The sequence below is a fragment of the Pinus tabuliformis genome, chromosome 3_2 (genome assembly GCF_031772625.1).
Source record: "Pinus tabuliformis cultivar Carrire ecotype Pingquan chromosome 3_2, CPIR1, whole genome shotgun sequence".
NCBI classification, from domain to species: Eukaryota; Viridiplantae; Streptophyta; class Pinopsida; order Pinales; family Pinaceae; genus Pinus; species Pinus tabuliformis.
The window spans coordinates 482,434,812-482,457,823 of NC_142302.1; the positions used below are offsets into that span (position 1 = coordinate 482,434,812).

The following is a 23,012-nucleotide window of genomic DNA, read 5'->3' on the forward strand; positions in this document are numbered from 1 at the left end:
CGAAGAGGCTTATTTTCAAGTTGTTGGTATATCTTTTCTTCTTCTTTTTTAATTGGTTACATAACATTATGACTCTATGGCCAAATTTTTTGTTGTAGTTCCTTTAGAAGCTAGGAATGAGATTTTACCGCTAGAAAATAAAGAGGTAGGGGACAAACCATATCACTCATATTCTAAGGTGATGGGGGAGGATATGAAATGGGTACCAGACCTTGACATATTTAGGAAGAAACAATTTCATTTTATGAATTTGCTGGTCTTGCACCAACAAATAACCACTTTGTTATGTTTGATATTCAAGGAAAAAAAAGTTGAGATCTATAATATATTTTCCTCATTAGAGGATGCCAAATGAATGATTCATAATTTCAAGTATTTTTTGGATTGTGTGGACTCTCGCTTACCTCGTATAGAAGGTTTCTTGGTGAGTGACTCCACCTCTAGACACCTCACTAATCCTCCAACTGAGCATGGGAAAATCCCTACTATAATTTCCTTAGATCAAGATTAATGATGGTGGGCTTCATAAGTTTTTTTGTCAAATTTTGGTCATGTGTCCTTTAACTATAACGTTTATGGAAATCTATGTTTATGATCTACCTGATGCAATCTAGAGCATTTGGGCTCTTGTTTCCTTTCTTATGGACTCGTCAATAGTGAATATGGTTTCATGTGTTTTCCATGCACTCTGGAGGGACTCTTGTTATGGAAATTTTGTTTATCATTCAGAGGTGGATGGTTCTCATTATTTTTCTATTGATATGCTTTCAAAAATATTTGTGGCATGTTGTGTTTATTCTAGATTTTTTGTGGGAAATACTCTATTTCGATGCAAACAAAGCTTGTTTGGGTTGGTGTCCCACATGCACTTGCAACTTAGTTTATATTGGTCTACTGGTTTAGTATTTTTTTTTCTCAAAATACGATGATGATGGTAATTGTGTTGGAGACATTATACAAAATTTTGGTTGTTGAACTTTATGTGTTCTACTGCTTCCTTCTCTCATGGTTTCTAGACATATATGTACACATCTTGGTGAGTTTATGAAGTGAAGCGTAGATGGGCATTGTATAGAGGTCATTATAGAATATTTTAGCCCAATATGGAGTAAGTTTTATATCTTTCATTGGTTGTTCTTCCCTGGTTTCATGGTAGTCTCTTTCATTTTGGTTTCCTAGAATGCACTTGATAATGTAGCGAGATTATACTTTGTCTATGTAGGTTGGAATCTCATCAAGATATGAGTTGTTGATGTGGTGACTAATATATTGAAGAACATCTTTTGTTCTAATTATTGTAATGAAGGTGTTCAAGGAGTTTAGTTGATCTAGTATTTTGGAGGGATTTGAGATAGACTTTGATGAACTCAATGTAACCAATTTTCTTTATTATGAATACAAAGAGCTTCAATTCAGAAAAAAAAATAAACATGCATATTTTTATTATTATAGCTGACATTATTTTTCTATTTAGAAAATATTTTACTTTTCTTTTAAGAGGGATACATGTCAACTCCACATTGAGCACATACGAACTTACTCATTTCCCTCACATTGGGATGTAGAATACACCTCTTTATGCCATTAAAATATTTTTTGTTAATTTTTAATTAATTTGTTTAAAAATTTAAAATTTTAATAAATTTAAAATTAAATATTTTAAAATAAAAATTATTTTTAATATTTTAAAATTGTAAAATAATTGATTGGATAGTGCATATTATATAAGGCACGTATCAACGTAGAGAAAAATAATTTTAATAAATTAAAATATTTATCTAAAAACAAATTAATATTATAAAATTTTCTTAGTAATTTTTTTCATTAAAGATTTAAGAAAATTACATGTTGTATCAGTCCAACATGCATCAGACCCAGTCTCAGAACAATAACAAATCAGAGTTTTAACAATCAGATATACAAAATACATCATAGATGTCCATAGTGCTAAATATGTTGCAAGTAAAAACAAAAATACATAGAATATGTCCATAAAGTAACTATTTATTGAGCTGGAACAAAAAGCAAAAAAAAATGAGTGATCATGGATCACTCCAAAAGATCCCCGTGCATCTCTACGAATGGCCTGTGGAAATGGTAGAAGACACCTTCCCTGAATTTGTGGATTTCCCATTGTCCTTTGTTCAGCTGCGCGACCTCTTTGGAAAGATGATTAGCGATCTCATTCCTTTCCCTGTATATGTGAGAGCATACAGTAAAATCAAATTGAGCTTTTAATGATAAGACATCCTCCATGGAGTTCCTTACTGTGTGCAAGTGACAATGGTGAACTTCATTAAACCAATTGATAACCAATTGAGAATCCCCGAAGATCTGAATCTTTTGGCAATTTTGTTCCTTTGCAAAAAGGAGAAGGTGTTTGAGACTATTCAGCTAGGCAAAATTATTGGTACCTCTGCCCAAGCCAACTTTAATTCTGAAGGACACAATATTGTTGATGTGAAAGATAACCCCTCCTCCACAACCCTCAGCTTGGGCTGAACCATCAAAATATCCCCATGGGTAATTGTAGTCGATAGATTCAAGAGAGATAACCCGAGGAGGGTTTATGTTCGGATCGTTTGGGATCAAATTGTAAATGGCTAAAGAATTTATACAGGAAGTTAACCAGTTTACCGGGGCATCTAGGAAATTATTCCTATTTCTGTTGATCTAGATACCCCAACAAACAATCAGGGGAAGGTTTCTAGCTTTGTGAGTGATGGCACTGTTCCACCAGTTATGCCAAGCCTCCCTAACATTTTTCCCGGACCAGACCAATGACAAATTCAGACTTGTTGAAATACTAGCCTAGAAACCGATCGTCACCGGACAAGACAAAAACAAGTGGTTTGAGTCCTCTTCTTTCTCTTTGCAAAGACAACATCTTGAGGGACCTTAGAAGGCCCAGTGTCTGAGGATTAACTCAATTGGGGCATTTTCCGAGAGAATGCACCACATGAACAACCTTGCTTTTGGGGGGCTTTTAATTTCTAGAGATGACGCCACCACAAAAGGCAATCACTCGTTTCCCGAGTGGCCATGGCTGCCAAATAACCAGATTTGGGAGTGTATCTACCGTGAAGGTCTGTAGCCCAGATGAGCACATCTTCCTGGTCAGATAATCTAATATTGGCATTCTTAAGAGCCCCAATGTAACATTGCTAGTCCTCAATCCATCTATCTAGAATGTTTAAGTCCTGATGGTCCATCCAACGCTGGGGCATCCATTGATCATGACCCACAACAACAATATATGAGATATGAGTGAAACCTGACCTTGAAAGAAAATTATATAGATCGTGAGGAAGAATGTGGGAATTACCGCATCCACCCCAGGCATCCATGCCTAATCTCACCTGAGTGCCTTGACCAATTTTCCAAGCCAGCCTGTTTTTTATGATGGGAAGGGACTGGGTAATAGCCTTCCAGATTAAAGAAGCACCAGTCAGGGGAAGGATGGGCCTGCGAATCCAATCCAACATTGGAAGGGGGTAGATATATTTGAAGTACATAACCTTTTGCCAAAGGATTTGAGAATTGATAATATTCCAACCCATTTTTGTCGCAAGAGCTCTTGCAAATAAATGTAGATTTTTTATGCCCCATCACCCCAAATTTTTGGGCTTGGCAATCTGGTCCCAAGCAAAAATCTTCCCCACATTTTGGCCCCTCTAGAGAAAGCGGCAACAAATTTGTTGGATTCTTTTAAGATACCTTTAGGGATCCAAGCCAGCGACATCAGTACACAGGGATAGCCTCCAGGACAACTTTTATAAGATTGAGCCAACGCTGCTGCCAAATATTGATTCTGTTTTTTATTTTTGCTAGGAGCCAAGCCCAATCGGAAATACGGTATCCATTCAGCTTCAGGAAAAGGCCTAAATATTTTAAACCTACATCCAGCTCATGACAAACATAGGCATACAATTGTGATGCAAATCTTTCCTCATTAGGAAGGCAAGTTACAAATATAATTGATGACTTCACATAATTTGGTTCCATACCTATTGCTTTACAAAAGAGTGAAAGGGTGTTCTTGAACACTTGTGAGTCACGAATAATGCCATTTAGAAAAACAAGTATATCATCAACAAATAGAAAGTGGGATAGAGTGATCATGTCCGAAATTTGGAAACCCCTCAGATCTCCAGCCACACTAGCATTTTTAATCGATTTTCTAAAACCTTCCATAATGAGGAGGAAGAGTAAGGGGGAAAGAGGGAATCCCTGCCTTAGCCCGCGTTCCTCACGAAAGAAACTAGAGGCAACACCATTTATGAGAACACTAAAGAAAACAGAAGTGAAAAAACACATAATCTAGGCGACAAAGGCATGGGGGAAGCCTATATGAATAAGAGTGAGTTGAAGAAAGGTCCAACTAGCCCTATCGAAGGCTTTGGAGAGGTCGATTTTGAGAATGATGGACTTTAAATGCTACTTTTTGATTGAATGGAGGGATTCCTGAGCTGTTCCTATAGCTTCATGAATTTGGTGTTGACTGAGGAAGGCAAACTACTCCAGGGAAATCATACGAGAGAGAAAAGGTTTAATTCGGAGAGAGATGATCTTAGCAATGATTTTGTAGATACTGCTGCAAAGGGAAACAGGGTGAAAATCATCAAAGGATGTGAGGTTGTTTTATTTGGGGATGAGGGCCAGGAAGGTTGCATTAAAACTCCCAAACATTCGGCCCGTTCTTCTACATTCCTTTATGACCAGTAGTAGATCATTGTCAATATGATCCAGAAAGGAGCTCTAAAATTCCATCGGCCACCCATCTGGACCTAGAATTTTGTCCTTTTTGAAACATTTCAGCACAACCTCCAGTTCCCCTCTAGTAACCAGGGAGTTTAATAACTTTGATTCATCAGGGTCAACAAATCAGGGTAAAGCTTCTATTGTTCGAAGGATTTCTGGAAGGGTAACACCAATGGGGGCTTTGAAAATTTTGCTGAAATGACGAACTCCCATATCAGCCAACTGCTCAAAATTATTAGCCTTTCTACCAGCCTAATCCTGCAACTCCCATAGAGTGTTAATTTCTTTTCTCCCACGGGCAAAGTTTTGAAAAAATCTGGAGTTTTCATCAGTTTCTTGTAACCAAAGAGCTCTGCTCTTGAGCCTCTAGAGATCTTCCTTTTGTCGCAATAATCTGGATCTTTCCGACTCCAGATGAGTTAAATGGACCTTTGTTCCCTCCGACGCAAAAAAAAAAATCCCGGACGCTTCTATATTTTTGAGGGTTTTCTCAATCTCAAGGACATTGGCCTCATCTCTTCTCCACTTCTCCCTAGCCTAGATCATAGTTTTAGACTTAATGCGGGACAAATTGTTGGAGAAAACCTCAGCTGAGGAGAGATGATTGACAAGATGATAGTGAATCCACGAATCAGTGGCTAATTTACGAAATCTTCTTCAGGAAGCCAATTTAGATTGAGTTTGAAAGGTTCCAGAGGTTTAAAATTGTTATGCCTGATCTCCAAAAAAATAGGGGAGTGATCTAAGATTCCACCTGAACCCACCCATTGGCGGAAGAGGTTCAAGCTAGCGAGGAGCGGGGCCTTTATCAAAAAACAATCGAGCCTCCTAGCAAGCGCCGCGACACCAGTTCTTATGTTTCTCTAGGTCAAGAGGATCTTGGATGAATCAATGGGAAGGAGATCATGTGAATCCAACAAATTATCAAAAAAATCTGAGAGGTGATCACTTTGGGCCCGGCAACCCCAAGATTCAGACAATCCTAATGAAAAATTAAGATCACCTCCAATAATCAGGTTATCGGCTTGCATAAAGTTAGCATCCAAGAGATTGTGCCAAAAATGTTCCCTGTTGTGACATGGCCCATAAATATTGATGAGCCTAAAAGACTTGTTTAACTCCGAGGAGGTAATGTCAACACCTAGATAGCCCTCCCCTCCCTAAGAATTGTGAAGAATAAGGGTTCTTTTACTGATACCCAAAGCACATCCTTCGTACCCATGAATCCTTTCCCAACTGAGCCCAGGATATGGTTTATAAACTATAAACAACCGTATTCCTAGTAAGAGCCCTAATAGCAACCTGATGAATGTATTTATGAATGACTTAACTAAAGCTACCCATCTTTGATATCTACCTGGCTAGTTTGAGCGTGCTAGTGGTTGCAGTCTAATAAAAGCTTGGACTGATACTATCACTGGGTCGCTAGCTTGTTAGGGAGAAAACAAAGCAAGGAGTAGGGAGGAAGGTGCCCGGATAGAAGTGAACAAATTGATTGGCCGAGAATGACCTCGGACATACAGGAAGTGGAATTCCCAATCAGGGAGGAAGCTCATGAGCAAAGAATTGACCAAACTCCCTTCTCCAAGGGTTTCTTGCAAGAAAATGACATCGAAATGCTCTGACAGACAGAGCCTTTTTAAAGCCAGTTTTTTTTTTTTTTTGGGCTGGCTAAACCCCTACAGTTGAAGGAGAGGCACTTCATGGGAGATCAGAAAGTGGGTTACCCTTTTCTCTAAGGACCCAATCGATGGGATGTTTCACTCTCGAAGCCACTTCCACACTGGGCCTCTTAATGGCTTTAGAGATTTTGCACTGTCTACCACAGGGAGGTTTCAAGGGGATGGGGGGAAGGGGATCCACTTCCAGATCGAAGGTCGGAGACTGAGAGGCAGGAAGGAAGTGAAGAAAATACTGGTGAGAGCCACTGGAGGTCGGGCTGCCCCCCCCCCCGATTAGGGGCAAACAACATCGAGCTGATTCTAGGTGATGACTCAGGTAAGGAGGGTAGAGTTGGGAGAATCGGACACACCGGGGAGCACAACTTGTTAGACTCAAGGAGCAACCCAGAACATAAAGAAGTAGAAACAGAACCAGAAACCATACAATCAACAGTAATCAGAGGAGAAGGGGGGGAAGAAATACCCACAAAGGCCGAGTCACGGACCCAAGGGCTGGTGAGTGCAGTCATGGTAGTCGAAGAGACTGGCTGAGAGGTAGGTACTTGTGTACCTAAAATCTGCGTCTCCATAACCACGGGTTGCGCCTCCTGGGAGGGAAAGTCTGAGTCCATTGTTTGAGTGCTAGTTGAGACCAAAGCTTTGGGCAGCTCCTGTTGTGCCTTGGACAAAAGAGGGCGATCCTTGTATAAATGCCCCACCACATGACATCTTCGGCATCGGAAAGGGATGCCCTCATAATAAAAAATCTTCCTACGCGTAACATCCCCCATTTGAAGCAAGTAGCTCTCCACCAGACCCTCTCTGGTGTCAATATGTACCAAAATGTGTCCCAAAGCCAAGCAACCCATGTCTTGGTAAGCCTGATCATGATCAAGGTACACCCCTAAATCATCACCAATGACTCTGAAGACCTTGTCTACCCAAAACTAGAGTGGTAGACAAGGCAAGCGAACCCAAATCAGACCAGCACCCAGATTTTCCTTATCCGGATCAAATAGTGGAGACCAATGCTTTAGCAGCACCAGAGCCATTTCAATGTGCTAGTATCTAGTTAACACCCAATTGAACTAAACAGGTTGGGCAAAAATCAGGGTGAACCATCCTTGTGACAGGGTGATGATTTTAGGAAGTTAAGCTAACAGATTGCCCCAAACCTCAGTAGTCCATTTCTGCAGCCATGCAGGCGTGTAATTCCTACCTCAAACCCTACCTACAAGTACAGTGCTTTCTGTAAGGGCAGCCTATGCCATAGTAATACTAGCTCCAAAAACAAATCTCTTGTTTCTTTCACGGATCTTGGAGATCTTTGACTTCTTATTTTCACGGTGGGATGGTGAAAGAGTGATCGGGGCACCCTCCTTAGGAACGTAGTCGTCAGAGTCCTAGGACCTGTTCTCCTTCGTGTTTATATCAGTCCTTCAAATACTGCTGAAAAACCCCGAGGGGGGAATCAGGACTGAGGGAAAGTGTGCTGAGCTTGTAGGCACCAAGTCCAGGGGTCCAGCCTGAGCATCAAAGCCTTGTGAAGCGAGTAGAGAACCATTAGGCACCCCACCAAAACGCTTGCACCACAATGAGGGATTAAGAGAGTCGAGAGCCCGTGACCACTCGTGGAGCTCAGAGGGAGATGGAATGGAAAGGAAAGGTGATTCAGCACCCTCACCCAAACTAAAAAGACCTCCAGACGCAGCCACCACTGGATGAGAGTTGCCCAAGTCTTGAAGAGAGACCTCCATATCGAAAAGTGAGGTAAGTTATGTTACCTGAGGGGCCAATAAGCACTTACCTTTCGGTGTAGACTCTAGAGTTGATGGGTGTGAGTAGTTGACCCAGATGTCTTCTGGAGCCAGTGAGTTTGAAGAATAATCAAGAAGTTGTTCTTCCATTCAACTGATAGTTGTCGTAGATAAATATGCGGGGCCGTTCTGAGAAAGTCGTAGAGGAAACCTTGTGCCCACTGACTAGGGTTAGAGGGCGACTCTAAACTGAGAAAAACGAAACCCTGCAAGGGGAAACCGTAAATGATGGAGTGAAAACCCCATGGAGGCTTATCTTCAAACGCTAAGAGTGCTGCCAAAACCTGTGACAACCTAAGGTAACCACCCAAGCGACAAGCAATATAAGACGAATAAATCCTCATAAGGCCGCGACGATTAGCGACAAGGAACACCACTGACGAGGAGTGAAATATAAAAAAAACCAGCTTCAAATAACCCCGAGGCAAAAGGGAACCCAGGTGACAGATAAACCGTGAGCAATCCGCGATTGGTTCAGTAAAAACTGCAGTAAAAAAACTTTTAGTAATATGTAGTAAAATAGTGTTAATTAATTAAATTATTTATAAAAAAAAATGAATATATATATATATATATATATATATATATATATATATATATATATATATATATATATATATATATATATATATATCATGAGTATGATTAAATACTTAGGTTTCGTTCTATAAAGTGCTTTTGCTACATACAAGTATATATAAAGTATCAATAAATTTACAAATTAAAACATTAACAAACATTTTGACGCACTGAAGAGAGTGAGTATATATATTCCAAGGATAAAAATCTTGTATTTTATTTATAAATAAAACAAAATATATTTACACATAGGTTTAATAGCATTTCTATAGCTTATCTATGTTTTTTTACAATTCTTTCTAAGAGTAAAAAATGAGATTGTAAAATGTGACCAAATCACTCATCATTTTGTGTAGAATTTTTCCAAGATCAATATTTCTTCAAAAAAGCAAGTAAATTTTGTAATTTGTTGCCACAATATCTATCAAAATTGTAGTGTATATAGCTTGAAGGTTCTTTGTTTCTGCATAGTTGTTCCAAATTGCCATTTTAAGTATGCAAGAAGCCTAATTTGGACATAAGTTCCCCAAAAATTCCACCTATGTAAGCTTCGTACCTAACTTCTAGCCATTCCGAAAGGTAGACATATCCAAAAAATAATGAAGAAGGCTTGTAGTAAATATAACCATAATTTAAACATTTGCATATATCGATCCCCAAAAAACATTGATATACAAGTTGCTACATAGTTCATAAATATATACACTTATGTATTCATTCTATTGATCAACGACAAAGGGATTAGTTATGCCCAAGGGCATGACTAGAGAACGTCGAGCACACCTTCTTTGTCTTCTTGAATTTCCAATTGACCTTGAGCCAAATCTAGTCCTCTCTTCAAAAGTTGATCAACTTTTTGGTTTTTCTCCCTCTAGACATGTGTAAAAGAATAGTGGGTAAAGCTACTTAACATGTTTATAATGTTCTGGTAAATGGGGAGGAGGGTGAGATTTCTCACTTTGGACTTGCCATTCATCCAATTTACCATTGTCATAGAAACCCCATATATATTGATTTCATAAATACACAAGTGTTCACCTAATTGTAGGAGAAGTTTTAAAGCAAATAACAAAGAAAAGTTCTTTGTATCCAAACTAATACGATAGGACAAGGAGGAATAGTGTGAGTCTAAGAGATATAAACGACCACATATTCTGCCAATGGAGGGGATCTATTGGGAAACACCATCAAAATAAGCCCATGAATTATCCTTCAAAATGATTATATCAGGATGAAATCAATTATATTAGGCATTCAAATTTTGAGGTAGGGAGTCTTGTGGTACTAGACTGTTAAAATCCATTGTGATGGATGACTAGCCTTGGTATTCAAAGATGATACTAGGCTTTTTGGCATTTGTTCATTGAGGCTCCAAGCGAGCATCAAAGTCAGCCAACCATCTTTTCAGAAACAGGGCCTATGAGCGCCAATGCCATCGAAGTTGAAGGTTCTTCTTGCCATCATCCTTCGAATCCAAAAGCCACCCCATACAACCCTTGGCCAAAATAAAAAAGTGTGGTGAATAACCAAGTATAGGGGAAATATTCTTCAACGTCCAATTTCTCATACTAACCACCACCATTCTCTTACTTGCAAAACAACCAACCAAAGTGATCTCCTCCATTCTTGAAATGTCATTTGACATAACTCCTTTACCCAACACTAAATCTTCTTTGCATTTTACACATTCATTTTTGTACTTAGCTCGCTCCTTCCCTGCCAACTAGTGAGACACCCTTGGATGGAATGAGACACACCCTCACAACATTTCACACGTGAAATAAGTATGCGGGGGGGAGGTAGTAGTCGGTGACTAATGTAAAATAAGGGAGGGCAATTGGGTTCGAGGGAAAAGAAATAACACTAGGAGAGATAGCGGGTAGCTCGATGAAGGTTTACCAAGTTATGATGGGGTTGAGATGTGGTAAGCTTAGAGATTTGTAACAGGTGAGGAGGACCTCAAAGCGAGGGGTGACTGTGGGTGTCTTCATATGAACGAGACAACAGAAAGATGGCCCAAGCATGTGATCTGTGAATGTGGAGAGCAAACATGAAATCAGACTAAGATAATGTGAGAGATATGATAGAGCCGACTATTGTTGAGGAAGTGGTAGGTGTGTTTTGACTTCTTCTTTCTAGGCCCATCTTTCGAAACCCTCATATGGGTCCTTTGAGAAGTTGATTTGTTGAACTTCCATCTTTATATATAAAAGAAAAAAATGATATTAAATTATAATTAATATTTATAAATTATTTCAATAATAATTATAAAAACTATCTTTTAATATATAATAATTAAATTGACAATAATGTAATTTTTAAAAATTTAATAATAATAGTAACATAAATGTTTTAATATAATATATAAACTATATAGTTTAGTATATTATAAAATTTAGTTTATTAAAAAATTCTATGGCAGGTTAAACAACTCCGGGAAATGTAAATTTTCTACGAAGGAATTTCACTAAGTTACAAAGTCCTATTCAGGAAACAATTCTCTTTCTAGAAGCGGAAACTAGTTGGAATATTTATTCAATGCCCTTCCAAACGTAAAGTTTTGTAGAGACTTTGAAGTCCACAGTTTGAAACTATGGAAATTATAGATTATAGGGCTTCATGCATTGAATCGAATCAAACCAAAACTATTTCAAATGCCACACTCATCCGTCAAGAGTCTTTCGTACGTAATTAAAGTTTGTCTTTCGTACGTAATTAAAGCGTGAATAATGCTTTTTATAATATGAACACGTCGTGATTGTGTGCATTGACGGGCAAATTGATCCGTCACGACGCAATTTACTTGTCAAATACGTACTTTACAATGCGAAGTTTTATCTTGTAAAATATAACGGTCAAACTTAACTTGTAGAATCAATTTCATTTTTTTTTATCGTATGTCAAGGGACTTTTTGTTTATATTTAATTGAAATCAATCGTCAACGCCAAAGTATTTTAAAGAGACGTTTTCCTTTTTATATTTAATTGAAAATATGAAAGTCGAACCTATAAATATATGTTTTTTTAGGGAGAAAAAGTTCAATAGTATTATATAAGATATATAACGGCTAAAATATTACATCATAGTTGAGAAATAGGTTGACCAATCTGACAACAATAGACTCCAGAAAGGTCTGATCTAATATATCCTCAATATGCCAATAGTCAGATATAAGACAACATTATACATTATATGGAGATACAACACGACATAGGATGATGGAGGAGAATATGCCACATCATCAAAATTCCAGAAAATATAGGATCGGATTATCCACTTGCAGGACAAAACAGTGGCAGAAACAAAAATACAAAAGTATAGAAAATAGGAAAGACATACTTGGGCTTTTGAATGAAAACATGCTATGAACCAGGGAGAGAGAATTCTTGAATAGGAAATCTTTCAGCTTCAAATATTACCTCCATATTCCAGATGCCCGGTTGAGTGAGTAGACCCTTCTTAGATAAAATATCTGCCTGGACATTTTGAGATCTATAAATATGACTAATAGAATAGCCCTCCATCTTCCCCCACATATCCATGATTCTATTCATCCAACCGTCAAGATGTTGTTTTTTGATATGGTGCTTCTCAGTGACATGGTCAATAATGACTTTGGAATCTCCATAAATCTGAAGAGTTTGTATATTTAGAAAATGACATATGGAAAGAAGGCCAGCCAGAGCCATAGCCTCAGCTTTTATATTGGAGCCCCTTCCTCCGTTCTAGCAAATTTGATATTGCATATTATCCTCCATAAAGATATAAACGCCACAACCGCAGATATCATTTTGAGCTGCTCCGTAAAAAACGCCCTTGGAAAAACTGTAAGATCTGGATAAAGATCTGCATGATTTGACTTATTACTCTGTGAAGGATTTGCTTGGATAGAGTCGATGGAGGATATTATGTTATCGAACACTACCATGAATGGTTCCTTTCTGTCCTGAAAAATGATATAATTCCTCCACTTCCATATAAACCAGATGACAAGAATGATGACAGGCCTCCATGTAGCTTTTTGACCGCTCCACCAAAGAAAAGCCTCTATTAAAGAGGAATGAGAAATATAGGGGAAACCAAAATGAGCCGCAAGGCAGCGCCAAAGTTGCTGAGATAAATGACATTGAAAAAACATGTGAAAATTATTTTCTACAGCAAATTTACATGCATAACAATATCCAGGACCATACCAACTTCGCTTCTGTAAATTATCCCATGTCAAATTTTTGTTATGGAATACCAACCATGAGAATATGATGGTTTTTTGAGGACAACCAGTCTTCCAATAGATTACTGGAAAAATGAGATGAGATTGGTCACATTTAATACTGATAAGGTTTGTATATATCTCCTTAACACTAACAGGCTCCATACCACATTTGCCTTTCCAAATGAGGACATCATCATCCAACATGCGGCAGAAACCACAGTTTCTCAAACAACCCATAACCTGCTCCCACTGACGCGCCAGTTCACCGGACATACCCATACAAGTGGAATCCTTCCAAATAGGAATAGGACCCTGCCATGCTGCAATAAGCTTGTTCCAAGTAAAGAAACCCTTTCTATGAAAGAAGTTTATAAGACTCTGAGATATATCAATGTAATCTCCACCTCCCATGATCGGATCAATGCCTATAAGGATCTTATTCCCAGTTTGAAAGCTCCAGACCAATTTTTTTAAGAAAATAGTTTCAACTTTACGGAAACTCATCCAGATTGCAGAACCATAACTAACCCCGATCTTTCCCATTCTGAACCAGTATGAAATATCTTTGTTTGCCATGTATTTTTTCTTTATAGTCATGCTCCATGGCCCATCCCCAAATACACCCCTCCAAAGAGACTTGCAAATTAATGCCTTTCCGAAAGTCCTCAGGTCGAGAATGCCCCAGCCTCCTAACTTCTTTGGAAAGGAAATATCAGATAATTTAGTTAAATGATATTTCATTTTCTCTGATTGACCTCCCCAAATAAAATTTGCAGTAAGCCTATTCATCATATGGATGATGCTCGCAGGGATGTAGAATAGATGAGCCCAGTACACTGCTAATTGAACCAACACCGATTCAGTTAGCATAACTCTACCCGCTAAGGAGAGGCATTTATATTCCCACCCTGAAATCCTTTAATAATATCTGTCTAGAATCCAGAGCCAATCCGATTTTGAATATATCTTAGCTTTTAATTGGAACCCAAAATATTTCATCCCATCATTGATGGATCTCGCTTCAATCCCATATAGAGAAGTTAAAAATTCAATAAGATCCATGTTAGCATCATTATGATAAAAGGATGATTTGGATTCATTAATATGCAAACCTGTAGCTTTTTGAAACCAAACCAATATGTCATGGAGAAATGTCCAAGTAAGTTTGCATAGCATACCAAAAATAAGGATGTCGTCCACAAATAAATTGTGGGATATAAAGATGTTCTTGCATATCTTTAGAGGCCTACATCTATCTTCCAAGACTGCTTTGTTGATGCGGAGACTTAATGCGTCCATGGCCAATATGAATAATAATGGAGGTAATGATGAAACTGAATTCATCACCAACACAAATACAAAAGCAGCAAAATTGAAAAGTAAAACAATTAGTTGAGTGCTTGACAGGGAAAGCGATCCAATCTAAATCTTTCAATACAAAATTCTTTTAATTAGCCTAAGCTTAGGAATTTTTTTTTTATGGTTTGTAAGTAATTTATTATATAGGGATGTTTTAGTTAAAATGTTTTAGACCAAGTTTAAATTGTGAATTTTTTATGTTTTAGATGGCATAAAAAAATTTCAATATTGAAAAACTCAATTTAAAAAATAAAATAAAAATTAATTAAAAAAAACTAAATTCAAACTAAAATCTCCAAAAATCTAATAGTTAAACACCTCTGGATGAAATATTTTTAAATTTCAAAGACACAATCGCTAATTTGACGGTTCTCAAATATTGTAAATAAATATGTTATTTCAAATTTCAAAAACACAATTGCTAATTTGACAGTTCTCAAATATGGTAAATAAATATGTTCAACTTTGACTTTCAGGGGTTGTAAATTGAAATTGAAATAATCAAACTATAATTTGATGTTCAATGAGAATACTAAATAACAACTTTGTATTTTCGACTTTTCATTAAAATATTAATTAAAACCTCACCTTCTTTAAATGCAAAAGAATAAGCTAACAAATACAAAACGCAAACACATTTGAAATAGTCACTCAATAAAAGCACTGTTTGACACGGTGTGTCAAATAATAACAGTTGCCATTACAATTGGAGTCCACTGAATAGATTCCAAATTATCATGTAGTTAATGCCTTTTCTTAATTCTGGATACTATCTATCTCAACTCACAATATAAATACGATCTCTCTAGTCCTGAGTTGTTTGTTGCAGATATACATGAAAAGGTATTGTCGGCTATTTTTGTTTTTATTTTTATGTGAAAGGGAAGAAAAATATGGGCTACTTATTTTTCAGAGTGTTGAAATTTATGAGTATTGATTTTGGTTTGTTTGTTAAATTGTTTGAGTTTTTCAAGATTATCAAAGATGATATTAAGTTAGTTATTGTAATTTATTAGTATCTAAACGGTAAAAATCACCAAAAAAATCACATTTAACTTAAATCACACCAACTTTTAAATTAAAAAAAATTCCACAAAATTTCCACATTCACATAACAAAATCACTCAACAATACGCACATTAAAAAACCTCTATCCAATGGCACTTTGGACTTCCCTTACTATATTATAATTTTGCTGGCACTTTGGACTCGCCTTACTAAATTATAATTTTGCTGATAATTGTCCACGTTCCTCGTAGCATGACACAAAGACAAATGCTTGGATTCTTGTTTTGAGATTATGGGAACCTAACAGGCTTAAATTATTCTAAAGTATAATTTCGCTGATAATTGTCCACGCTGCTGTTAGCATGACAGAAAGGCAAATGCTTGGATTCTTGTTTTGAGATTATGGGAACCTAAGAAGCTTAAAGGTTATATTATTCTAATACAATTAGGTCTGGTTCTGGAGGGCAATGCGATTTTTTAAGTATAACTTGTCCATAGATTCTGCAAAAAAAAATGTTCTGCCCATAAACCTTGGACAAGCAAGGGGACACCGCCACATAAGTTATGTCAGTAGATTAGGGTTGATTTTTGTTTGCTCAACAGCTAAGTGACACCCAATGGGTTTTTCATTTTCATTTTTTTTTTTGGGTGGTATTCTTGTTTGATTATTGAGAAGCATTGGAGTTGCTAGGTTGGGGTCCTTTGGGATGGGGGACAATGACTAGCGAAAACGAAAAAAGAAAAAGAACACGAATTTGTATTTTATTTTGTTTTTTTCGTGGAGGATTATGTCGCTGACGCCATATGAAACGGGACTTGCCAAGTTGCCAGTTTGCAGGATGAGCTGTTGCCGGCTGGACCACGCACTGCAAAGGACAAGCGGTGTGAGATTTGACAAGAGCTGAAGCGACCGACGGCATATGAGAGGCAAGGCCACGAGTTCCAATCCTTGAGAAGCAATTATACTGCACACGATAGAGACGTGTGAAATGTAAATAATGATTACGTCCGCCCGTACTCTTCTTATCCACACAGCCGGGATGACCGGTTGCCTTCAACGCATTACCTACTTAATCTGCCCCATCACGCCTTCCCCCGCAGAATTGCAGAAGCAAACGAACAGTGAAGAAGAATTGTGATGGAGCCTTCCTCTGTATTTTCGTCTCTCGGGGCAGCGTTCCATGCCCTGCCGCCTCTGTCGTTCCATCGTCGAACCAGCTCGTCGTCAACAATATATCCCACGACTTACACGCATCCCCTTGTGGACGCCTTCCAGAGCTGGCTCACTTCGGAGCTTCGTCGGCTACAAGAAAGCGGCACGTCTTATCTCAGCGCAGAGTGGCTCGGGCAAGCTCTGGAACTCTGCCTTGCCGTCCATTCTCGGGCGGAGGAGCTCTTTCCTCACATCCAACAGGCCATTTTGCACGAAAATGGCAAATGGGTAGACAAGCAACTGGACGCCACCGTGAAGCTTCTTGACGTTTGTAATGAGCTGAGACAAATGATAAGTGATATCAAGGAATACCAGGCATCGCTGCAGATAATCGTTCGTGGCTTGGATGGTTTTACTCACAATTCGATCTGCGCCAAACAGCTTTTGAGGGCGCAGACTGCTCTTGCTAATTGTAAGGAATTCATGGTCAAGAAAGAGGCGCAGAGTCTGCAGGCCTCTTGCCAAAAGCGCTCCACGCTGGACAAGTGCAACTCGATGCTGAGGCAAATAGGCGAGAAATTGCTGGTGACTCCAACGAGCGGGAATTCAAGCAAGGCCCAGTTCCTGGAAATTTTGTATGGATCAACGGCGACGACGGTTTTCGTCTGCGGCGTTCTCGTGGCTGCTCTGTCTTTCAAATCAAAACGGCCCCTTTCGACTGCTCCTCATACGGGCCATTCTTTATTGGCATCCACGCTTCATGGCCTCCAGTATAAAGTGAAGGAAGAGATCGATAGGAGGAGAAGCAAGGGCGCCCGGGTTCCATTACAAGAGCTTGACAACATCGACGCGGCAGTCCGGCGTTTACACGATGTGGTGAACAGATGGATAGCTGACAAATCGTCTTGTTCGGCTTTAGGTAACGAGGCGCTGGAATTGAAGCAATCCATTGACTCCTTGCAGAAATGCATCGCAGATATGGAAGCAGGCATCGCTTCCTTTGAAAAGCAGGTGGACAAACTGTTCAGAGTGTTGATAGGCAGTAGGATGGCTCTCTTGGATAGCATCAGTTATTCCTAGCATTTTGAAAAGTCAAATGTTTCGGAATAGAATCGGCGCTAAATTTTGTACCAAACTTGATCTCCATTCCCACTATCACCAAATTGGTATGAAAGATGCCGATATTCCCCAAACTAATTTTCAAATTCAGGAAGGGCATTATGACATCTTGGTAATGACCTTTGGCCTTTGCAAGTAACATCCACCTCCCAAAATCTCATGAACCACATCTATCAACCCTTGTTTTTTGTTTTTTAATGACATCCTAATCTAAAAGAAAACTTGGCACGCCCTTGTCACAAATGTGGATCATGTATTATAATTGCTTTCTCATTAACATTTATTTATTAAAAGGTCATACATAATTGCTTTCTCATACATCTATCAACCCTTGTTTTTTGTTTTTTAATGACATCCTAATCTAAAAGAAAACTTGGCACGCCCTTGTCACAAATGTGGATCATGTATTATAATTGCTTTCCCATTAACATTTATTTATTAAAAGGTCATACATAATTGCTTTCTCATTAACGTTCATTAACGTTTATTTATCAAAAGGTCTTAATGTGTCTTTGAAATAAAACGTTTGAGTCATATGCTTTGTAATGATAGTGAGTGAGTGAACTTGAAAGGTCTTAATGTGTCTTTGAAATAAAACGTTTGAGTCTCATATGCTTCGTAATGATAGTGTGTGAGTGAACTTGAAGATAATGATAATGTTTCAGTCATATGGTTTGTAATGATAGTGTGTGAGTGAAATTGAAGACAATTGAAGAAATAAAGGATTAGTCATGTTTTAAGACTCCTAAATGTTTATGAGTTTTTGTTTTTCTTATTAAACACACACAAAATTGATAGCAAAATTTAAGATAACTCATGTGATTTACTATTATTCACAAGAATGTACATATAAATACATGGCATTGACCCTTCGCTTTCATCTTCCAAGATGTCTCTTAGACTTCAATGACCCTTGGAATTTCTTCGCACCAACGGTCATCATGGATTAGGTGTCCAACATTCCCCCCTTTAATCCAAAGGGGTGTATATGAGTCCAACAAGAGAGCTAAAATATAAAAGTGCATGGTAGCGAATTGTTGGATGTGCTCTCTGAAAAAGGTGGTTTAAGGAAGACCACAAACCAAATGAGGTAGATGAATAAGAGGTTTCTGACCACCAACTTTGGAATTAAAGTTCGAAGTCGTCCCTTGAACAATTCTGAATCTGGCTAGAAGCTAACGTTTTTGTGATGTGGAAGTGCTCCCTGATGATGGTTTAAATATAACCAAAAACTAATATAGCGAAACCTCGAATCTTCAGCTTGTGGTGGTTTAAGGTTGACCACCAACCAAAAAAACATTCTCATGGAACATGAATCTATCTCTTGCTACAACTCTGAATCTGGTTATGGTTGACTTTGGCTCTAGGCTCTAGCAACTGTCTCTGGTTTAGGCTATGGCTCAGGATCGCTTGATAAATCTTCAAATCAGTTGGTTGACCATCAATTCCCCCTACCATATGCAAGGTGAGAAGATGAAGAAATATCCACTGCAAGGCATGTTAATACTCAAGACTGAACTCTGAGGTATGACCGATATATCTTCTTGGATGTTGAAGACCATTGCCAAGAAGCGATCCATCAAATGCGAATCATTTCTCTTGTAGGACTCTTATGTTTAGATCATTTGTTTAAATGATGACTATGTTTTCCACAATGCTTACAATACATTGATCTTTCACATGGCCAACTCAATCACAATGTTGGCATATGACACTCTAATGTGGTTGTGGAAAAGGAGCAGTGAAGATGAGTTATCTTGAATAAACCAAACACTCTAAAACTTGATGGGTTTAGAATAGTCCGGAATGTGAAAAGACACATCTTTGTCATTCCAAGACCATTTCTATTATTGTTGATGATAAGTTCTTCCTAAGGTCTAATGACGGGCTTATGAAGTGCAACCTGAACTTCTGCATCTTCACACAAATATGCTCCTAAAATGGGAACTTGATAGGAATCAACCTCAACCTCACTGATTTGTTTAATTTTTGGATACTAATGGGAGTCAACTTCAAACAAAGTATTGTTCTGAACAAAAACCATTTCATAATGATGACTCTTCTTCTGTAGCTCATCTTCCTGTAGCTAAGATTCGAGTTGCAAAAACATAATGTTTTCTTGTGTATTTTTCAAACATGTTTGAATGTTTGTGAGAGTGAATTTGTTGACTTTTACCATACCATAAATAGTGGAGAGTATCATAGTATTCAATATTTACAATAACTCATCAATTATGGCCATTTTCTCAAGCTCCATAAGAAACACTTGCAAGCAACTTTGAAAGGGTGTCAGCTTCAACCAAAAATGCACCCACTTATAATGTAAAGGTACAAATAAACTTACAGATATTAAGACACCATACACATTCAAATAAAACCACTCCCAAAATGTGGTAATGCAAGAAGACTAAACCCAAATGGACTTAAGTCTTTTAGATTCAATCTGTGTGGTGGTGGTGCTTAGCCCAAATGAAGTATTTCTCCTCTCAAATAAATTAGAAGTGCTAAAAAAACCTGTTAAAAAGATACCGCAACATCAAACGTAAGTGTGGTGTTAGATGTGGATGCCAGAGTGCTACTAGAAGCAAATTAAGCTCAAGCATTTAAAAGGAGTACACTCATAAAGGCTTCTACGCTTGTGACTCAAACTCCTTTCGTCTACTGGATCATTTTTTGTATCCTAAAATATCAAAGGTAAAAGTATCTTCAAATAAATCCTTAAAAATATTGTTGTTCACATGGAAAAGTTGGGAAATTTAGATGCTCAACCTACAACTTTTAGCCAACAAGTGATTGACTCTTATGCACAAAAGAGTAAAGATCGGTGCAAATAATCATTCCTATTAGCGTCAACGATCTGTCATCATAAATACATATATAGAGTTCTCAAATATTTTCTTTAGGGTCGGATCATTCTCGTCAACTTCGTCATAATCACAATAAGGGGAAAATGAGGTCAATATTGCACTGATACTTATTTCCTTTTTACTTGAGTAAATAAAACTCCATTTAATGAAGGGATCATCATAGCGTTTTGAACCAAGCATCCACCCTATTGAAAGTGTAATGTAAGCAATGAGACAAAGATTCAACAAGTGACCTAGTAGAAAAATTTAAAGGTTGAATCACTAGCCTCATTTTTTTAATAGATGATATGCAATGACATCCCCTTGCAGAGAAAGGAAATTGGCACCAAAAAGATAGGAGTTATTGTGAAATTTTGTCACCCACAACGTGTCTTTACTTTGGAACACAATATTCTATTGTATCAATGGAATCTTAGTATTGTGGCATGTCTTCACTCTGTAATGGAGTAGTCCAATGCATCAATTGAATCTCGGTGTTGCAACACCTCTTCATCTTGTAGTATAACTCGTCAACTTGAAAGAGTCACCAATTCTATAACATCTTAGTGGGTGTGTTGAGATGCTCATAGAACAAGTGGCGGGTGCGTAATATGTACACCAAAAATCTTGACGGAACATCTAGGCACATAGGTGGAATCATGGATATATGTAACCAGTTGGGTGTTGAAAAAACATTATGCAAATATCAACACTAGGGTTTTGAAGGGTTTACACCACGCTTATGTGAATGAGTAGAGAGGACTAGGTTGCAGATCATATGAGAGAGAGTTTCCTCAACGCAGATGACCACCAAGATAGAGGAAACTAAAACAAGAGTGCATACAAGGTTTTTTATAGAGAGAGGTGTCATGTGAATCTTAGGTGTTGTTACAAGTTAGAGAAGCATGAAGTGTTTCTGACATGAGTCTCCTAATTTGTGAGGGTTGGTGTGGAGGAATTCTAATAGTCATTGAAGTCCAAGAGACCTCTTGGAAGATGAAAAACAAGGGTCAATGACATATTTTTATGTATATGATTGGGAATAATAATGAATCGCATGAGTTATCTTAAATCGTTCTATCAATTTTGTGCGTGTTTAACATGGTATCTGAGTGATATTGTGCTCTCGCTAATGATAAAAACATGAGGTAGAGAAAAACTTGAATTGACAAAGAATGCCTAACAACCATAATGGGAGGCAAAGAAATGGTCAGGTTACCAGACTCGAGGAACCTGTGAATGAAATAGTCAGATCAATGAGGTAATGTAGAGGATCACCAGATGGATGGGCTCATAATAACAAATTTGTTTCTTTGTGTACACAGAGTTCTAAAAGAGCTAGCTAATACTCTGGAAATAGTCAAAGCAAGAGAAACATTGGCATGAGTAATAGAATGATTATGATTTTCGAGGTTGAAACCACTTTTTTGATCTTATAATAAGACCTAAAACTATTTTTGTTTGGTTAAGAGCTCATCTTCCTTACAAATTATGAGCTCAAGGTCTTGTGACATGACACGAATAAAACTCTATCCCTTATATATGATCTGAACCACCCATGGTATTCATCCACCCATAGTATTCATTCACCCATGGAATTTACCCATGGTATTGTAAGTGGCATCCACCCATGGTATTCATCCACCCATGCAATTTACCCATGATATTGTAAATGGCATCTACCCATGATATTCATTCACCCATGGTATTGTAAGTAGCATCAACCCTTGGTATTCATCCTTCCATGGTATTTATCCACTCATGGAATTTACCTATGGTATTGTAAGTGACATACAACCATGGCATTCATTCACCCATGGTATTTACCCACCCATGGAATTTACTTGTGGTATTGTGACCAAAAAAGGCAATACGTAACAAGTCACATTTTTTAAAAGGAAATACTATCCACCATAATGTAGCCTTTACTGTTATTATTTGTTTTAATAAAAAAAAAAAAACTTTGTGGTTTTGTTATTGTGTGTTCTCCTCTTTACTTCTGGCATTTCAATTTTTTCAAATCTTGGGGGCCTTCCCCCAAGATCCGGATCAATGGTATTAGATTCAAGTTACGATTCAATAGGAATGATGGTTTGATGCATATTTCAGTTTCAAATTTTTGCAGCAATATTCAACAAACTTCAGAAATGTGCTATGATCTCCACAAATCACTTTCTTGGGCAAAGCAGGAAAAAAAAATATTGTAGGATTTTTCTTTTGGCGACGAGTTTGCAAATCAGATATGAAACTTTTCGTGCAACATTTACACAAATAAATAACAGATCTAGATTCCTTGCAAAAAAATACCCAATTAAAAAAAAACAATTGGCCGAATTTGAGTCTGGATGAGGGAGATATCGATGATTTAAAATCAGTTATGTTGTAAAAAAATGTCTGACAAAAATTCATGGATGACGTCTCTCCTATCATTTTTTTTCAATTTTTGTGCATAATTTCAGAAAAACGATTGTGGCTCTGACCTCCTCTCCAAAAAT

The 23,012-nt window shown here is 37.7% G+C and overlaps 1 protein-coding gene across 1 annotated transcript; it reads left to right on the forward strand.

Annotated features, from left to right (window-relative positions):
- The first annotated feature begins 16,537 nt into the window (after nucleotides 1-16,537).
- On the forward strand, nucleotides 16,538-17,632 carry LOC149181399 (protein BPS1, chloroplastic-like). Its single transcript, XM_089414194.1, has one exon. It carries the CDS (start codon nucleotides 16,538-16,540, stop codon nucleotides 17,630-17,632), a length of 1,095 nt encoding a protein of 364 aa, XP_089270320.1.
- The last annotated feature ends 5,380 nt before the right edge of the window (nucleotides 17,633-23,012 follow it).